Genomic DNA, 14,343 nt, shown 5'->3' on the forward strand with positions numbered 1-14,343 from the left:
CTAATATTGGTATTTATGTAGGAATATAAATGAGAAGAGACCAAATTATCACCAAACCAGAACCGTGTCCCCCAAGTTGTGTGGTGTTGTTAAATGTTCCCTTTAAAATGTGAATTGCCAGTGCCTTCTTCCCCACCTCTGCCAAAGTTAAAAACATAATTTATCAACATTTTGATGGATGTAAAACAGTTTATTTAGAATAATACAAGCAATAGGTGATGCAGTGCCTGCCTTTTAGTTTTGCTTACAGTCTCTTAAATGCTAATAGCCTTTTATGACTTCGCTCAGAATTCTGATTCACCATGCCCACTCAAAAAAACGAAAGCATTTTGCTACATAGCAACTAAATTAAGGATTACTGTTATATGGAGATTTGCTAAATGACATTCAGAGAGTTTCCATAGATGCCCGTGGGGTTTGACAAGCAAAGTAATGTCAATTTCACTTAAAAATATTTTTCCATATTTATAAACTATAATAAAAAGCATTTGTACTCAACAATGTTATATATCAAATTATAGTATATTTATATGAGAGAAACCAAGTTTAGCTAGTGTTACTAGGTAAACATTGTTTTTTTCCCATTCTGGTAAACTTAAAACCTTTTAAATACAGAACTGGGAATGAGGTTTCTCTTGCCATATCTGTTTTATTTATTTCTTCGGCTATGCCAGGTCTTAGCTGTGGCTTGTGGGATCTAGTTCCCTGACCAGGGATCAAATCCAGGCTTCCTACATTAGGAGCGAGTGCAATCTTAGCCACTGGATCGCCAGGGAAGTCCCACCACCTCTGTTTTATTAAAGACTACCTTGAGCTTGCAAGAGATGTTTAAAAACCTACGAAATTTCAACTCAGTATGAGTGAATTGAGTGAATTAGTAATTCACTCGCAACTAAAACAAAATCAAGTGCTGAGGCTGACATGTGATGGCAACTGTCAGCTAAACCCATAATTGCAAGCTTATATTCCATTCCTTAAAGCTTCCTCACTGCTGTTTGACATTATCAGTAATTATTGTAAAACAAAACTTATAAAGTAAAAGTATATTTCTAAAATGTCCTTTTAACTGCTTCACATATTGAAGCTCCATGTAAGAGTTTATCTCTTTAAAAAGTCACCTAAAAAAATTAGAAAATGGAATTCACATTAAGCATGTTCTTAACTAGAAACAACATATCAATGCCTGTTAACCTCCCAAGGAAATAACTGCCTGGGCTAGTCATAATGTTTGACAATGGTGTTTGTCTCTACAGAGTTCAGCACATCCTGGGGAATCTTATTATGCAGCTCGGTCTGGGTATCCCCTTGGAAATGGTCCACAAAGGCCTCCGAGTGGGGCTGGTGTACCTGGCAGGAGTCATAGCAGGTTAGTGTTCCAAATATAACACAGAATCAACATCTCTGGACCCTTAGGAGGTAATAAGCAAAGGTAATAAACTTTTAAATCAAGATTTACTGCATTCCTAATATGTGCTAGGGCACCTGGTAAGTTTAGAAATAAGTTATCTAGAGATAAGCATATCGAGAGGTCTTTGTGCCCATTCGCAGGTGCCTCCGAGTCAGAGTTCTGCACAGTTGGAGACTGTGAGAAGTTTGGTGGCCAGGTGTATGTACTGGATAAAGGACTAAAGCCAGAAGGTCCTTATGTCCCAAGACTAACGATTTTGGGAAATAACGTGATCAAATTTGCATTTAAGAAAGATAACTTCAAGAGAACATTGAGAACAGCTAAAGGGACCCAAAGACTGGGTAGGGACTAGCGTCCTGGGACTAGCAGCATGTGCCAATGATCTCTCAAAGTGGGTATGCCAATAATTCATTACTGTGTGGGCAGAAAATATTAGAACCCCTATCTATCCATTTATTTATTAGAAACTTTAAAAAATTAAACTTTTTGAGATAATTATAAATTTACACTGTAAGAAATAAATACCTATAGGTCTCATATACCCTTTAACTAGTTACCCCCAATGGTAACAGCTGACAAAACCACAGTACAGTATCCTAATCAGGATATCCACACTAAGATACAAAGATACAAAGTACAAAATATTTCCAACATCACAAAGATTCCTCACAGTTTCATTTTTATAGCCATACCCCTTTTTCTTCCACCTCCCTGGCAACCCCACTAAATCTGTTCTCTGTCTCTATAATTTTCTCACTTCAATAATGTTATATAAATGGAATAATACAGTGTATAGCCATTTAGGATTAGCTTTCTTCACTCAGCATAAGCCTCTGGAGAGTCATGTAGGTTGTTGTATATATCAATAGTTTATTCATTTTTATTGCTGGGTAGTATTCAATGGTACGGATGGAATACTACCACCAGTTTAATCGTTCACTCACTGGGGGATATCTGTATTGTTTCCAGTTTTTGGTTATATAAATAAAGTTCCAGTAAGCATTTGTGTACAGGTTTTTTAAAACGTTAAGTATAGTTTTCTGAACTTGAGTTTTCATTTCTCTAGGATGAATGCCCAAGAGCAAGTTGGTTGAGTTGTATGATAGTTGCATATTTAGTTTTTTTAAGAACCAGCCAAAATGTTTTCCAGAATGGCTGTTCCATTTCACTTTCCTCCCACTACTGTGTAAGCAATTCAGTTCTCCACATCCTCACCAGCATTTGGTGTGGTCACTATTTTTTAAAACATTTATCTATTTCTGGCTGAGCTGGGTCTCTGCTGCTGCACTCGGGCTTTCTCTAGTTGTGGCGAGTGGAGGCTACTCTCTAGCTGTGGGTGTGCGGGCTTCTCATTACGGTGGCTTTTCTTGTAGAGCACGGGCTCTAGGCACGCAGGCGTCAGTAGTTGTGGCACATGGGCTTAGCTGCCCTGCAGCATGTGCCATCTCCCTGGACCAGGGATCGAACCTGTGTCCCCTAAGTTGGCAGGTGGATTCTTAACCACTGGGATACCAGGAAAGTCCACTGTCACTCTTTTTGATTTTAGCTGTGCTCACGTGTGTGTGATCTCATCATGGTCTTAACTTGCATGTTCCCTAGTGGCTAATGATGTTAAACATCTCTTCATGTGCTTATTTGCCATTTATGTATCCTCTTCAGTGAAATATCTGTTCATGAATTTTGCTATCTAATTAGATTTTTTTTAACTGTTGAATTTTGAGACTTCTTTATATATCCCAGACTTAGTGCTTTATAGACTATGTAGTTTACAGATATTCTCTCAGTCTGTAGCTTATGTTTTCATTGTCTTAGCAGAATCTTTCACAGAGCGAAAGTTTTCAGTTTTGATGAGGTCTAGTTTATCAGTTTTTTCCTTTTACGAGTCATGCTTTTGGTGTCATGTCTAAGAACTCTTCACTGAGCCCTAAGTCTTGAATTTATTCTCTGTGTTATCTTCCAAAGTTATGTTTTGCACTTTACATTTAAATATGTGATTTATTTGAGTTGGTTAGTTTTTCCATAAAGCATGAGGTTCAGATTTTCTTTTTGTTTGTCTGTGAATATCAGAATAAACTGCTGAAAAGACCATTTTTCCTTCACTGAGTTGCTTTTATACCTTGTCAAAAATCAGGTGGTTGTAGTTTCATGGAACTATTTCTGGGTTCTCCTTTTTGTTTCACTGATCAATGTGTCTCTCTCTCTACTAATACCACACAGTCAGTACCACTGTATCCGTAAGTCCTGAAATCAGCGAGAGGGATTCCTCTCATTTTTTGCTCATTTACTGATTAGTTTCTGTATTTTTCTTTTAAAAACAGTTGGGTGTCTGTTTTTTCTGTGATAACAAAGGGCTTTCACTAGTAAGCTACTTTACAGATGTTGAAAAACAAACACAAAATATGTCCCTTTGAAGACATAATAGTATTTTTCTCTTAAGAAGTGAGAATGTAACTGCTTTTCCAAAAATACCCATGCTCTGAAAAGGGCATTTTGAAAACTGGTTATTGGAAATCATTCCATCATTATGTGGTTTTGCTGCTGAAGAAGGTGAAGTAACTCTTTAAAGTTCACACTTAAAAAGCCAGCAAACACTTTACTCATCTGATTTAAAATGTCTCAGTGGAGAGTTTTAGTAAATTTTAAACTTACTGATGTAACACTTTCTGATTAGTTTGCAAGAACAACTGACTGATGTTAGGGAAGGTGGGAATTAATAGCCATATTACAACAAATTTTTTGGATAATTGGAATAAGCATAGACAATGATGGGGCTTCCCTGGTGGCTCAGAGGGTAAAGAATCTGCCTGCAATGCAGGAGACACAGGAGACATGGGTCCCATCTCTGAGTGGGTAAGATCTCTTGGGAGAGGAAATGGCAATCCACTCCAGTGTTCTTGCCTGGAGAATCCCATGGACTGAGGAGCCCGGCAGGCTATAGTCCATAGCCTCAGAGAGTCAGATGCGACTGAAGAGACTGAATGCGTGCACGCGCGCGTGCACACACACACACGCAAACAATGCAATTCTTCCAGCTGAAACTGGACATCACTTTTTTAATTTCATAGTTTAAGTGATTAAGAAAAAAGTTTCTATGGAAAATAACTGAACTTAAAAGTACATCTTTGCGGGTCTTGGTGGTGGCAGTTGTGGAGTGAGTGCAGAGTGGTGCCAATATGGGGGCCCAGCTGGGCACACTGGGCCACGTGGTCCTCCCCCCAGTCTGGCTTCTGTGCAGCCTCCTTGGGAAGCTGTTCCAGCACTCCATCCTGGCCATCATGCTCCAGAGTTGGGACATCAAGTACCTGCTGTGGCTCATCAACAAGGAGGTCATCAGCCAGGATACCCGGCAGTTCTGCTTTGCTCTGCCGTCACCCCAGCACATCTTGGGCCTCCCTGTTGGCCAGCACATCTACCTCTCTGCTCGAATCAACAGGAACTTGGTCCTTTGGCCCTACACGCCCGTTTCCAGTGATGACGACCAGGGCTTTGTGGACCTGGTCATCAAGGTTTACTTTAAAGACACCCACCCCACGTTTTCCACTGGAGGAAAGATGTCCCAGTCCATGGAAGGCATGAAGATGGGAGACACCATTTGAGGTGTGGGGCTCCAATGGGCTGCTGGTCTACCAGGGCAAAGCAAAGTTTGCCATCTGTCTGGACAAGACATCAAACCCTGTCTTCAAGATGCTGAAGTCTGTGGGCATGATCGCTGGAGGGACCAGCATCACCTCAATGCTGTGGGTGATCCATGCCATCATGAAGGACCCCAGCGAGAAGGACATTGTGCTGCAGCCCGAGCTGGAGAAACTGAGGAACAAACATTCTGCATGCTTCAAGCTCTGGTACACGGTGGACAGAGTCCCTGAAGCCTGGGACTACAGCCACAGCTTCAAGAATGGGGAGATGATCCAGGACCACCTTCCATCCCTGGAGGAGGAGGCTGCTGGTACAGATGTGCGGACCCCTGCCCATGAGCCAATATACCTGCCTGGACCATGTGGGCCACCCCAAGGAGTACTACTTCGCCTTCTGATGGATGGGCCCTGGCCGCTGGGCCCACCCCGCATTCACTGTGCCCTGTCTGCACCTACTTCTCCTACCACTATTCATTACCACTTTTCCTTGCAACTCCTGCTGTGGCTGGGTTCAGCCTGGCTTGCCCATGCCTGGGAGGTCACCCTGCTGGGCTGGCCCCTGCCTTTGAGAGCAGGGCTCTGTTACAGGTGGGCCACTGTCAGCCACCTTTAGGGCAGATTCCTGTTAGGGCCTCACCACAGATGCTTGGGGGCCCTTGCCCTTCCCTGCCCCACTCTCGCCCCCAACACACACACTACTGGCTAGAGGCTGCCAGCCAGCACCATGTGCCCCACCCTCCGCAGAGCATCCCGCACTCTGGAAATAAACATGAAGGTACTGGTAGCCCCTAGTTGTAGGTGCCAAGCTCCTACCTACCCCCTGCCTTGGGACCCTTGCCTCCTCCTCCCACCTGCCTTTCCACCCTGGCAAGGAGCCTCAACAGCCCCCCACTCCCTCTTCCTAAGGCCCAGCAATCACAAATCTACCCCCTGAGAAAAGTGACAACCCTGTGCCGGTATAACTAAGTGTGTCTTGGGGAATCACAATTTTTCATGTGCATTTGGCTTACTTCTGCTTCAGGGCCACTGCCGGGCCTCAGCACCTGACACTGCATGGCAGGGAACACCAAAATATCCCTTTGGCAGGGGCTGCTGGGGTGAAAGTCTGCCCCCATCCCAGGGCCCAGCAGGCCTGGCCAGCAGGGAGTTAGGCTCTCCCTGGGGCTGGAGCAGGAGGAGGGAGCTGGCTGAGGGCCCTTCCAGCTGGCACATGGGCCCTCCCAAAACCTCAGCCTTTCCCTCAAAGACCCAAACATTTGGGAGGCTTTGGAAGTTCCAAGCAATCGACCTCCGATCATGTGCCTTGGGGTCCTGGGCCGCCAGCCCTGGTGGCAAAGGTAAGACCATGTGTATTTATTTGTCTATCCCAGTAACCCCTTCTGCTGCCCTTGCCCCAGGTGGGGGAGATTTAGAACACAGTCTCTTTCCTGAAGGATGTTCTCAGTGGCCTTGACGTTGCTTTAGACCGCAGCGTGTTAGCCTCTTGCCTATCAGCTTTTTCAGTCATTTATGAGCAAACATAACATTAAAGTAAAACTCTGCTGCTTTGAAAAAAAATCTCTGTATTTCTGTGGCATGATATTTAACTAGGATTTTAAAATATAATAATGCTTATTTAATAATGTGCATGCGTGCTAAGCTGCTTCAGCTGTGTTTGACTCTTTGCGACCCTATGGACTGTAGCCTGACAGGCTCCTGTGTCCATGGGATTCTCCAGTCAAGAATATTTGAGTGGGTTGCCAGCCCTCCTCCAGGGGATCTTCCCGACCCAAGGATTGAACCTGCGTCTCTTGTGTCTCCCGCATTGGCAGGTGGGTTCTAACGCCACCTGGGAAGCCCTTATTTAATAACACTGCTCATTGAAAGATTTTTTTTTTTTTTTCAAAGACTAATTTTTAGAGCAGTTTTGGGTTCACGGCAAAACCGAGAGGACAGTACTGAAGTTTCCCATTCATCCCGTCCCCACACCTGCATAGCCGCCTCCATTATCAACAGAATGGTACATTTGTTGCAACTGATGAACCTACATTGATGGCATCATAAGCACCTAAAGTCCATTAAAACTAGGGTTCATCTTTGGTGTTGTACATTATGTGGTTTTGGACAAATGTATACTGACACGTATCCATCATTGTAGTATTATAAAGGGTATCCTTTTACTGTCTCCATTGTTTCCTTTTCCAGAATGTCATATAGTTGGAATCATACACTATGTAGCCTTTGCAGATTGGTTTCACTTAGTAATATTCATTTCAGTTTCCCCCATGTCTTTTTACTTCTTGATAAGAATTTTTTGTATCATTAATGAAGTAAAAATAATTTTAAAATATCATGTTACCAATATGTCCCATCCTTTAAAATTCTATGTTTGTGATTTTACAAAACATTAAAGTAGTGGTACATATATCAATACACGTAATTTATAAGTGAATATACCTATATTGCAGGGGGTGGTTGTATTAGTTTCCAAGGCCAATATGACCTCCTCTTACCCACTCACATCTGTAACAATCCTGTTTCCAAATAAGGTCACATTCTGAGGTGCTGGGGGTTAGGACTTAAACATATTTTGGGGAGGGGAGGACCCAATCCGACCCATGGCAGTGCTCAAAACTTTACCAATCACAACTGTGCCTGCTTCCTAGAGCAGTGGGGATGGAGAGTGGGAAGCCGTGGTAAAGACGCGGTAAAGAGATGGGCTTGGCCAGGCCTAGTGACGCAGCTCCCCAACTTACTTCCCTCCTGCCTTTGTGGATGCTGTTGTTCCACCTCCTCCTTGTGTTCCTGCACACACTCGTTTTTCCTGGCTTGTTTCCCCCACAGCTGGATTTCAACCTGTGGAATCAGCTGTGCCCCAGTTTCAGCATAGGGAGAGAGAGGAGAGAACGTGAATAACCTGTTCACGTCCTCTGCCTATTTTTGCAATACCTTTTGGCAGGTATCTCTTTGCTGTATCTATCGGTCTCTCCTTCACACTGCTGCTGGTCACCTTCCTCAAACACATCCTTCCTAAAACACTTACAGTGGCTGATAGAAAGTTGAAACATCCAAGATTTTTTTTTGGGGGGGGTGGAGGGGAGCTGGGTTGGGTCTTCATTGTGGCAGGTGGGCTTTAGTTGCCATGGGGCAACTAACCCAGGTCCCCTGCATTGGGAGGTGGATTCTCAACCACTGCACCAGAAAGTCCCTGAAATGTCTGAGATTGCTCTGTATTACCCTCCACCATCTGGCCCCACTGCCTTTTATTCTTTTCTCCTTTTTCTTCAGGGAAGAATATATATGAAGATGTTAGACATGTTTATATAACATAAAACATTCAAAAAAATCACTTTTGAGGTGTAACTGACATACAAAATTTTGTACATATTTAATGTACACAACTTGACGAATTTGGAGAAAAGTACACCCATAAAACCATCACCATATTCTATGCCTTAAACATATCTATCATCTATGAAAGTTTCTTTCTGGTAGTGTCTTTCTTGCTTTGCTTTTTAAATGAGGACAGCAGTAATACTTTATTTTTACCTTTTGACTCCTTTCACCTATTTCTTCCATTGCTTTGCTTTTTTCCTGGATTCCTTCATACAAAACATAAGTCTAGTTTTCCTATCCTTACTCCAGGCAAAGTGCGGTCACCGAATCGGCAGCACTGTCCTCAACTGAGATCTTGTTAACATGCAGAATTTTGGGGCCCCACACCAGACATACTAACCAGAATTTGCATTTGGACAAGTCCACAGGTGATTCATAAAAATTGAGGACTACTGGCCTTCACTCCAGCCCTGGGTCCCCTAATCTGACTGACCATCAGAATCACCTGAAGAACTTATTACAACTAAAATTATTCAGATCGCACCCAGATCTCCTGAATCAGAATCTCCAAGAACATGGCCCTAGGATCTGTGGGGGTTTTTTTGCTTTTTCATTTTTCTGTTCAGTGAGGTTTTTTTTTGTTGCTGTTTAGTTGCTCTGTCATGTCTGTCTCTTTGCCACTCCATGGACTGCAGCCCGCCAAGCTTCTTGCATGGAACTTCCCAGGCAAGAATACTGCAGCAGGTTGCCATTTCCTTTTCCAGGGGATCTTCCTGACCCAGGGATTGAACCTGCGTCTCCTGCAAGTCTCCAGCATTGCAGGGTGACTCTTTACCACTGAGCCACTGGGGAAGCCCTTAGAGAGGTATAATCGACATATAATAACTGCTGATTTTAAAAAGTAATTTATTTTTGGTTGCGCTGGGTCTTCGTTGCTAGACGTAGGGTTTCTCTAGTTGCGACTCTTCGTTTTGGTGCGTTGGGTGACTTCTCTTGTTGCACAGCACAGGCTCCAGGTGCTCAGGCTCAGTAGTTGTGGCACGTGGACTTAGTTGCTCTGCAGCATGTGGAGTCTTCCTGGACCAGGAATCGAACCCATGTCCTCTGCGTTGGCAGGTGAATTCTTATGCACTGTACCACCAGAGAAGTCCACTGCTGACGTTTTGATATGTGTATATAACTGAAACTATCCACAGTCAAGTTAATGAACATTACTCCCCTCAGAGTTCCTGTAATCTGATGGAATCACCTCTTCCTGCCTCTCCTTATCCTCCTTATACCTTCCCCTGGCAACCATTGATCATCATAGATTAACTTGTATTTTCTAGAATTTTATATAAATGGAATAATGAAATATGTACTTTTTTTTGGTCACTTATGTTATTCAGCATAATTATTCTGAGGTGTGTCCATGTTGCTGTTGCGTATAAACAGTTGATTCCTTTTTGTTGCTGAGTAGTATTTCATTGTGGGAAGATACTGAAATTTGTTTATTCACTCTCCAGTTGATGGACATTTGGGATGTTTCCAGTTTGGGGTTATTACAGATGAAGTTACTATGAACACAGTACAGTCTTTGTGTGGACAAATGTTTTCAGTTCTCTTGGACAATTACCTAGGAATAGAATGGCTGGATTCTATCATAGGGTTATATTTAACTTTTAAGAAACTATCAAACTTTTAAAACAGCTTTTCTAAGATATATCAATAATTCATACAACCTATAATGCACCCATTTAAAGTGTATAATTCAGTGTTTTTTAGTTTATTAACAGGGTTATGCACCCTGTTTATTTACAGGGTTATCACAATCTAAATTTAAAACACTTTTGTGCTCCAAAGAAACCCTGTAGCCATTAGAAGTCACTTCCCACTCCTTACCCCAAATCCCTTCCCTAGCCTTAGGCAACCACTAATCTAATTTCTGTCTCTTTATATCTACCCATTCTAGACATTTCATATAAATGAAATAATAAAATATGTGGTCTTTTCTTGACTTTTTTTTTAAGCATAATGTTTTAATCCTTCACCCATGTTGTAGCATGTATTAGTACTACATTCCTTTTTATTGTTGGATGATATTCCATTGTATGGATATACCACATTTTCTTTATCCATTCACCATTTGGTGGACATTTGGGTTGTTTTCACTTTTGTCTATTATGCGTAACACTGCCATGAATATTTGTGTACAAGTTTTTGTGTGGATCTCTTGTGTATATATTAATATCTGTGAGTGGAATTAAGTCATATGGTAACAAAGTGTATAGTTTAATTCTAACATCCTCACCATAAGTTCCAGCTCCTCTGTATCCTCATCAACACTTGGTATGATCAGTCTTTTAATTTTAGCCAATCTGTTAGGTATATAAAGGTATTTCATTGGGTTTAAATTTACATTTCCTAATGACAATGACGGTGAGCATCTTTTAATGTGCTTAGTTGCTACCCATACATCTTCTTTGGTAAAGTATATGTTTAAATCTTTTGCCAATTTAAAAACTGAATTAGGGACTTCCCTGGTGGTCCAGTGGTTAAGAATCTGCCTTTCAGTGCAGGGGACACGGGTTTGAGCCCTGGTTGGGAGACTAAGATCCCACATGCCGCAGAACAACTAAGGCCGCAACGAACCACAGCTAAGGGCTGACACAGATACAAACAAATATTAAAAAAAATTGATTTACATTCCTTATTATATATTCTAACTACAAGTTCTTTATCAGAAATATGACTTATAAATATTTCCTCCGAGTCTGTTGCTTGTTTTTTCTCTTAATAGTACATTCTGAAGACTCAAATTACTGAATTTTGATTAAATATAATATATCAGTTTTTAAATTTTAGGAATTATGCTTTCAGTGTCATATTTAAGAAATTTTGCTTGATCTAAAATCACAAAGATTTTTCTCTATGTTTTGCTCTAGAAGTTTTATAATCTTAGACTTTACATATAGGTATATGATCCATTTTTATTCATGGTGCAAGGTATGGACTGAAGTATCACTTTTTTGCATGTAAATGTCTGATTGTGCCAGCATCATTGGTTGAGAAGACAATCTCTTCTGTAATAAATTGCCTTTGTATCTTGTCAAAATCAGTTGTCCACATATATGTGGGTTTATTTCTGGACTTTCTGTTGTGTTTCTCTCATATATTTGTATATCTTTACATCAATTCCATACTATCTTGATTAAGTAGTTTTCTACTAAGTTTTGAAATTGGGACACCTCAGTGCTCCAACTTTGCTCTTTTTCAAGTTGTTTTGGTTATTCTAGGGCCTCTGCATTTCCATGTAAACTTGAGAATCAGTTTGTTAATTTCTATAAGATAGTCTACTAGGATTTTGATTTGGATTGCAATGTATCTTTAGATCAACTGGGGAAGAATAGACATTTTAACAATATGAGAGTCTTCCAACCCACGAACAAGGTATAGACTGCTGTTTATTTAGGTCTTTCAGAATTCCTTTCAGCATCTTCTTTAGCTTTCGGTGTTTAGAGCTTGCCCATTTTTGGGGTCATATTTATTTCTACATTTCATATTTTTGATGTACTATAAATGGTACTATTTTTAAAATTTCTATTTCTGATTTTCATTGCTTTACATAGAAATACAGTTGATTTTTTTGGTATTGATCTTGTACCCTCTAAGCTTGATAAATTCACTTATTATTTCTAGTAGTCCAATAGTTTAACTGTTAAACAATGGACTTCTAAAGAGATTTAAATAATAACAAAATCCTGTATATTTGCATGTTCTTACCATTTCTAATGCTCTCTATCCTTTGTGTAGCTTTATTTTTCCATCTAATATCTTTTTCCTTCTTCCTGAAGATTTCCTTTAACATTTCTCATAGCATGGAAATGCTAGTCATCTATTATTTCAGCCTCTGTATGTCTGAAAAAGAAAATCTGTCTTTTGCCTTCATTTCTGTAATATAGTTTGAGGTTTGCAGTTCTAGCTTGACAGTATTTTCCTTTCTTTACTTTAAAATGTCGCTCTACTGTTGTTCTCATTTGCACTGTTTCTGATGATAAATCTCTTGTCATCCTTACCTTTCTCAGTATGCAGCGTGTCTTTTTATTCTAAGATACTTTTAAGACTTGTTTTGAAGATGTGATTTTGTTACGCCTTGTTGTAGTTTTCTTCTTGATTCCTGTGTTGGGTTTTTTGAGGTTCTTGAATCTGTAGGTTTATAGTTTTCACAAAACTTTGGAAAAAATTTCGTTATTATTTCTTCAAGTATTTTTTATCTGCCTTCATTCTTCTTTTCTGGGGACTCCAATTATGCACTTATTATTATTATACATATTATGAGGCTGCTTGAAATTGACCTATAGCTCATCAATGCTGTATATATTTTTAAAAATATTCTTGTTTTTTTTTTTTAACCCCACGATATGGGGGAGCTTAGTTCTCTGACTGGGGATTGAACCTGTGTCTCCTGGAGTGGAAGTGGTGAGTCTTAACCACTGGACTGCCAGGGTAGTCCCCTGTGTGTTTTATTTTGGATAGTTTTATTGCCACGTCTTCATGTTCACTAAGTTTTTCTTTTGTAATGTCTAATTGGTCAATCAATTCAACAAGTTTGTTATTTCATCTTAGATGTTGTACTTTTCATCTTTAGAAGTTTGATTGGAGCCTGTTTTATTGCTATTTAACTTTTGAACACATTGAATATATTTGAAATAATTATTTATTGCCCTTATTTGCGAAATCTTACACCTGTGTCAGTTTGGATAGATTTTTTTAAATTAAAATATAGCTGATTTAAAATGTTATGTTAGTTTTAGGAGTGCAGAAGTGATTCAGTTGTACAGACATGCACGCGCGCGCACACACACACACACACACACACACATTCTTTTTCAGATTCTTTTCCCTTATAGGTTCCTACTAGATATTGAGTATAGTTCCCTGTTCTATACAGTAGGCCCTTGTTGGTTATCTATTTTATATATAATAGTTGTATATATTAATCCCAGACTCCTATTTTTTCTTTCCCCTTCCCTTTTGGTAACCATAAGTTTGTTTTCTATGCCTGTGACTATTTCTGTTTTAAGAATAAGTTCATTTGTATCATTTTTTACAGATTCCACATATAGATAGCATCATATGATACGCCTTTCTCTGTGTAGCTTACTTCATTTAGTATGATAATCTCTGAATCCACCTGTGTTGCTGCAAATGGTATTATTTCACTCTTTTTTATGACTGACTAGTATTCCATTGTGAGGGTTCCTTGATGGCTCAGTGGCAAAGAATCTGCCTGCAATGCAGGAAATGTGGGTTCGATCCCTGGGTCAGGAAGATTCCCTGGAGAAGGAAACAGCAACCGACTCCAGTATTCTTGCTTGGGAAATCCCTTGGACAGAGGAGCTTGGAGGGCTACAGTCCAGGGGGTCACAAAAGAGTTGGACATGACTTAGCGACTAAACAACGATATTCCCTTGTGTATACATATCACATGTTATTTACCCATTCATCTCTAGATGGATGTTTAGGTTGCTTCCATGTCTTGGCTATGTAACGAGTAGTGCAACGAACACTGGGGTGTGTGTATCTTCTCAAGTTATAGTTCCCTCTGGGTGGGACTGCTAAATCATAAATAAGTTTACTTTTAGGGTTTGGTTTTTTTTTTTTAGTTTTGGTAGGTTTTAATTGATTTTTTTCTCTTCATTATGGGTCATAATTTCATGCTTCTTTGCATGTTTTGCATGTCTGAGTTTTTGTTTGGATGCTAGACATTTTATCTTTGGATGGAAGGTATTATTGTATTCGTGTAAGTATTCTTTAGATTTGCTCTGTAACTCAGTTAAGTTACTTGGAAGGAGTCTGAACTTTAGCTGCTGAGCTCTATATAGACCTAGACTCTAGACTCTATATCTCATCAACTTGAAGTTTACTGTGATCTGCCTAGGTTTCCCCTTCATGCATGGCTACCTGCAGTCTCTTTCAAGGCAGTAAGCTGGGCAATTAGTCAAC

At 40.3% G+C, this 14,343-nt stretch overlaps 2 protein-coding genes and 1 pseudogene across 5 annotated transcripts in view; 2 read left to right on the forward strand and 1 right to left on the reverse strand.

The window, feature by feature from the left end:
* Positions 1-14,343, forward strand: part of RHBDL2 (rhomboid like 2) — a 61,320-nt gene that overhangs the window by 26,390 nt on the left and 20,587 nt on the right. For all 3 annotated transcript variants that reach the window (XM_081492112.1, XM_081492111.1, XM_081492114.1), the window contains exon 4: positions 1,254-1,366. In XM_081492112.1, the coding sequence (XP_081348238.1) occupies positions 1,254-1,366 (113 nt within the window). The remainder of the gene's footprint in view (positions 1-1,253; positions 1,367-14,343) is intronic.
* LOC145506771 (uncharacterized) overlaps positions 1-14,343 on the reverse strand; it is a 54,690-nt gene that overhangs the window by 18,369 nt on the left and 21,978 nt on the right. The gene's annotated exons all lie outside the window — the stretch shown is intronic.
* Positions 1,663-5,441, forward strand: LOC145506770 (NADH-cytochrome b5 reductase 3 pseudogene; annotated as a pseudogene). The gene has a single exon (XR_014054313.1). The product of XR_014054313.1 is annotated as an NADH-cytochrome b5 reductase 3 pseudogene (transcript).

This window comes from Giraffa tippelskirchi, chromosome 5 (assembly GCF_054371585.1).
Source record: "Giraffa tippelskirchi isolate mGirTip1 chromosome 5, T2T-mGirTip1v1.2.pri, whole genome shotgun sequence".
NCBI lineage: Eukaryota > Metazoa > Chordata > Mammalia > Artiodactyla > Giraffidae > Giraffa > Giraffa tippelskirchi.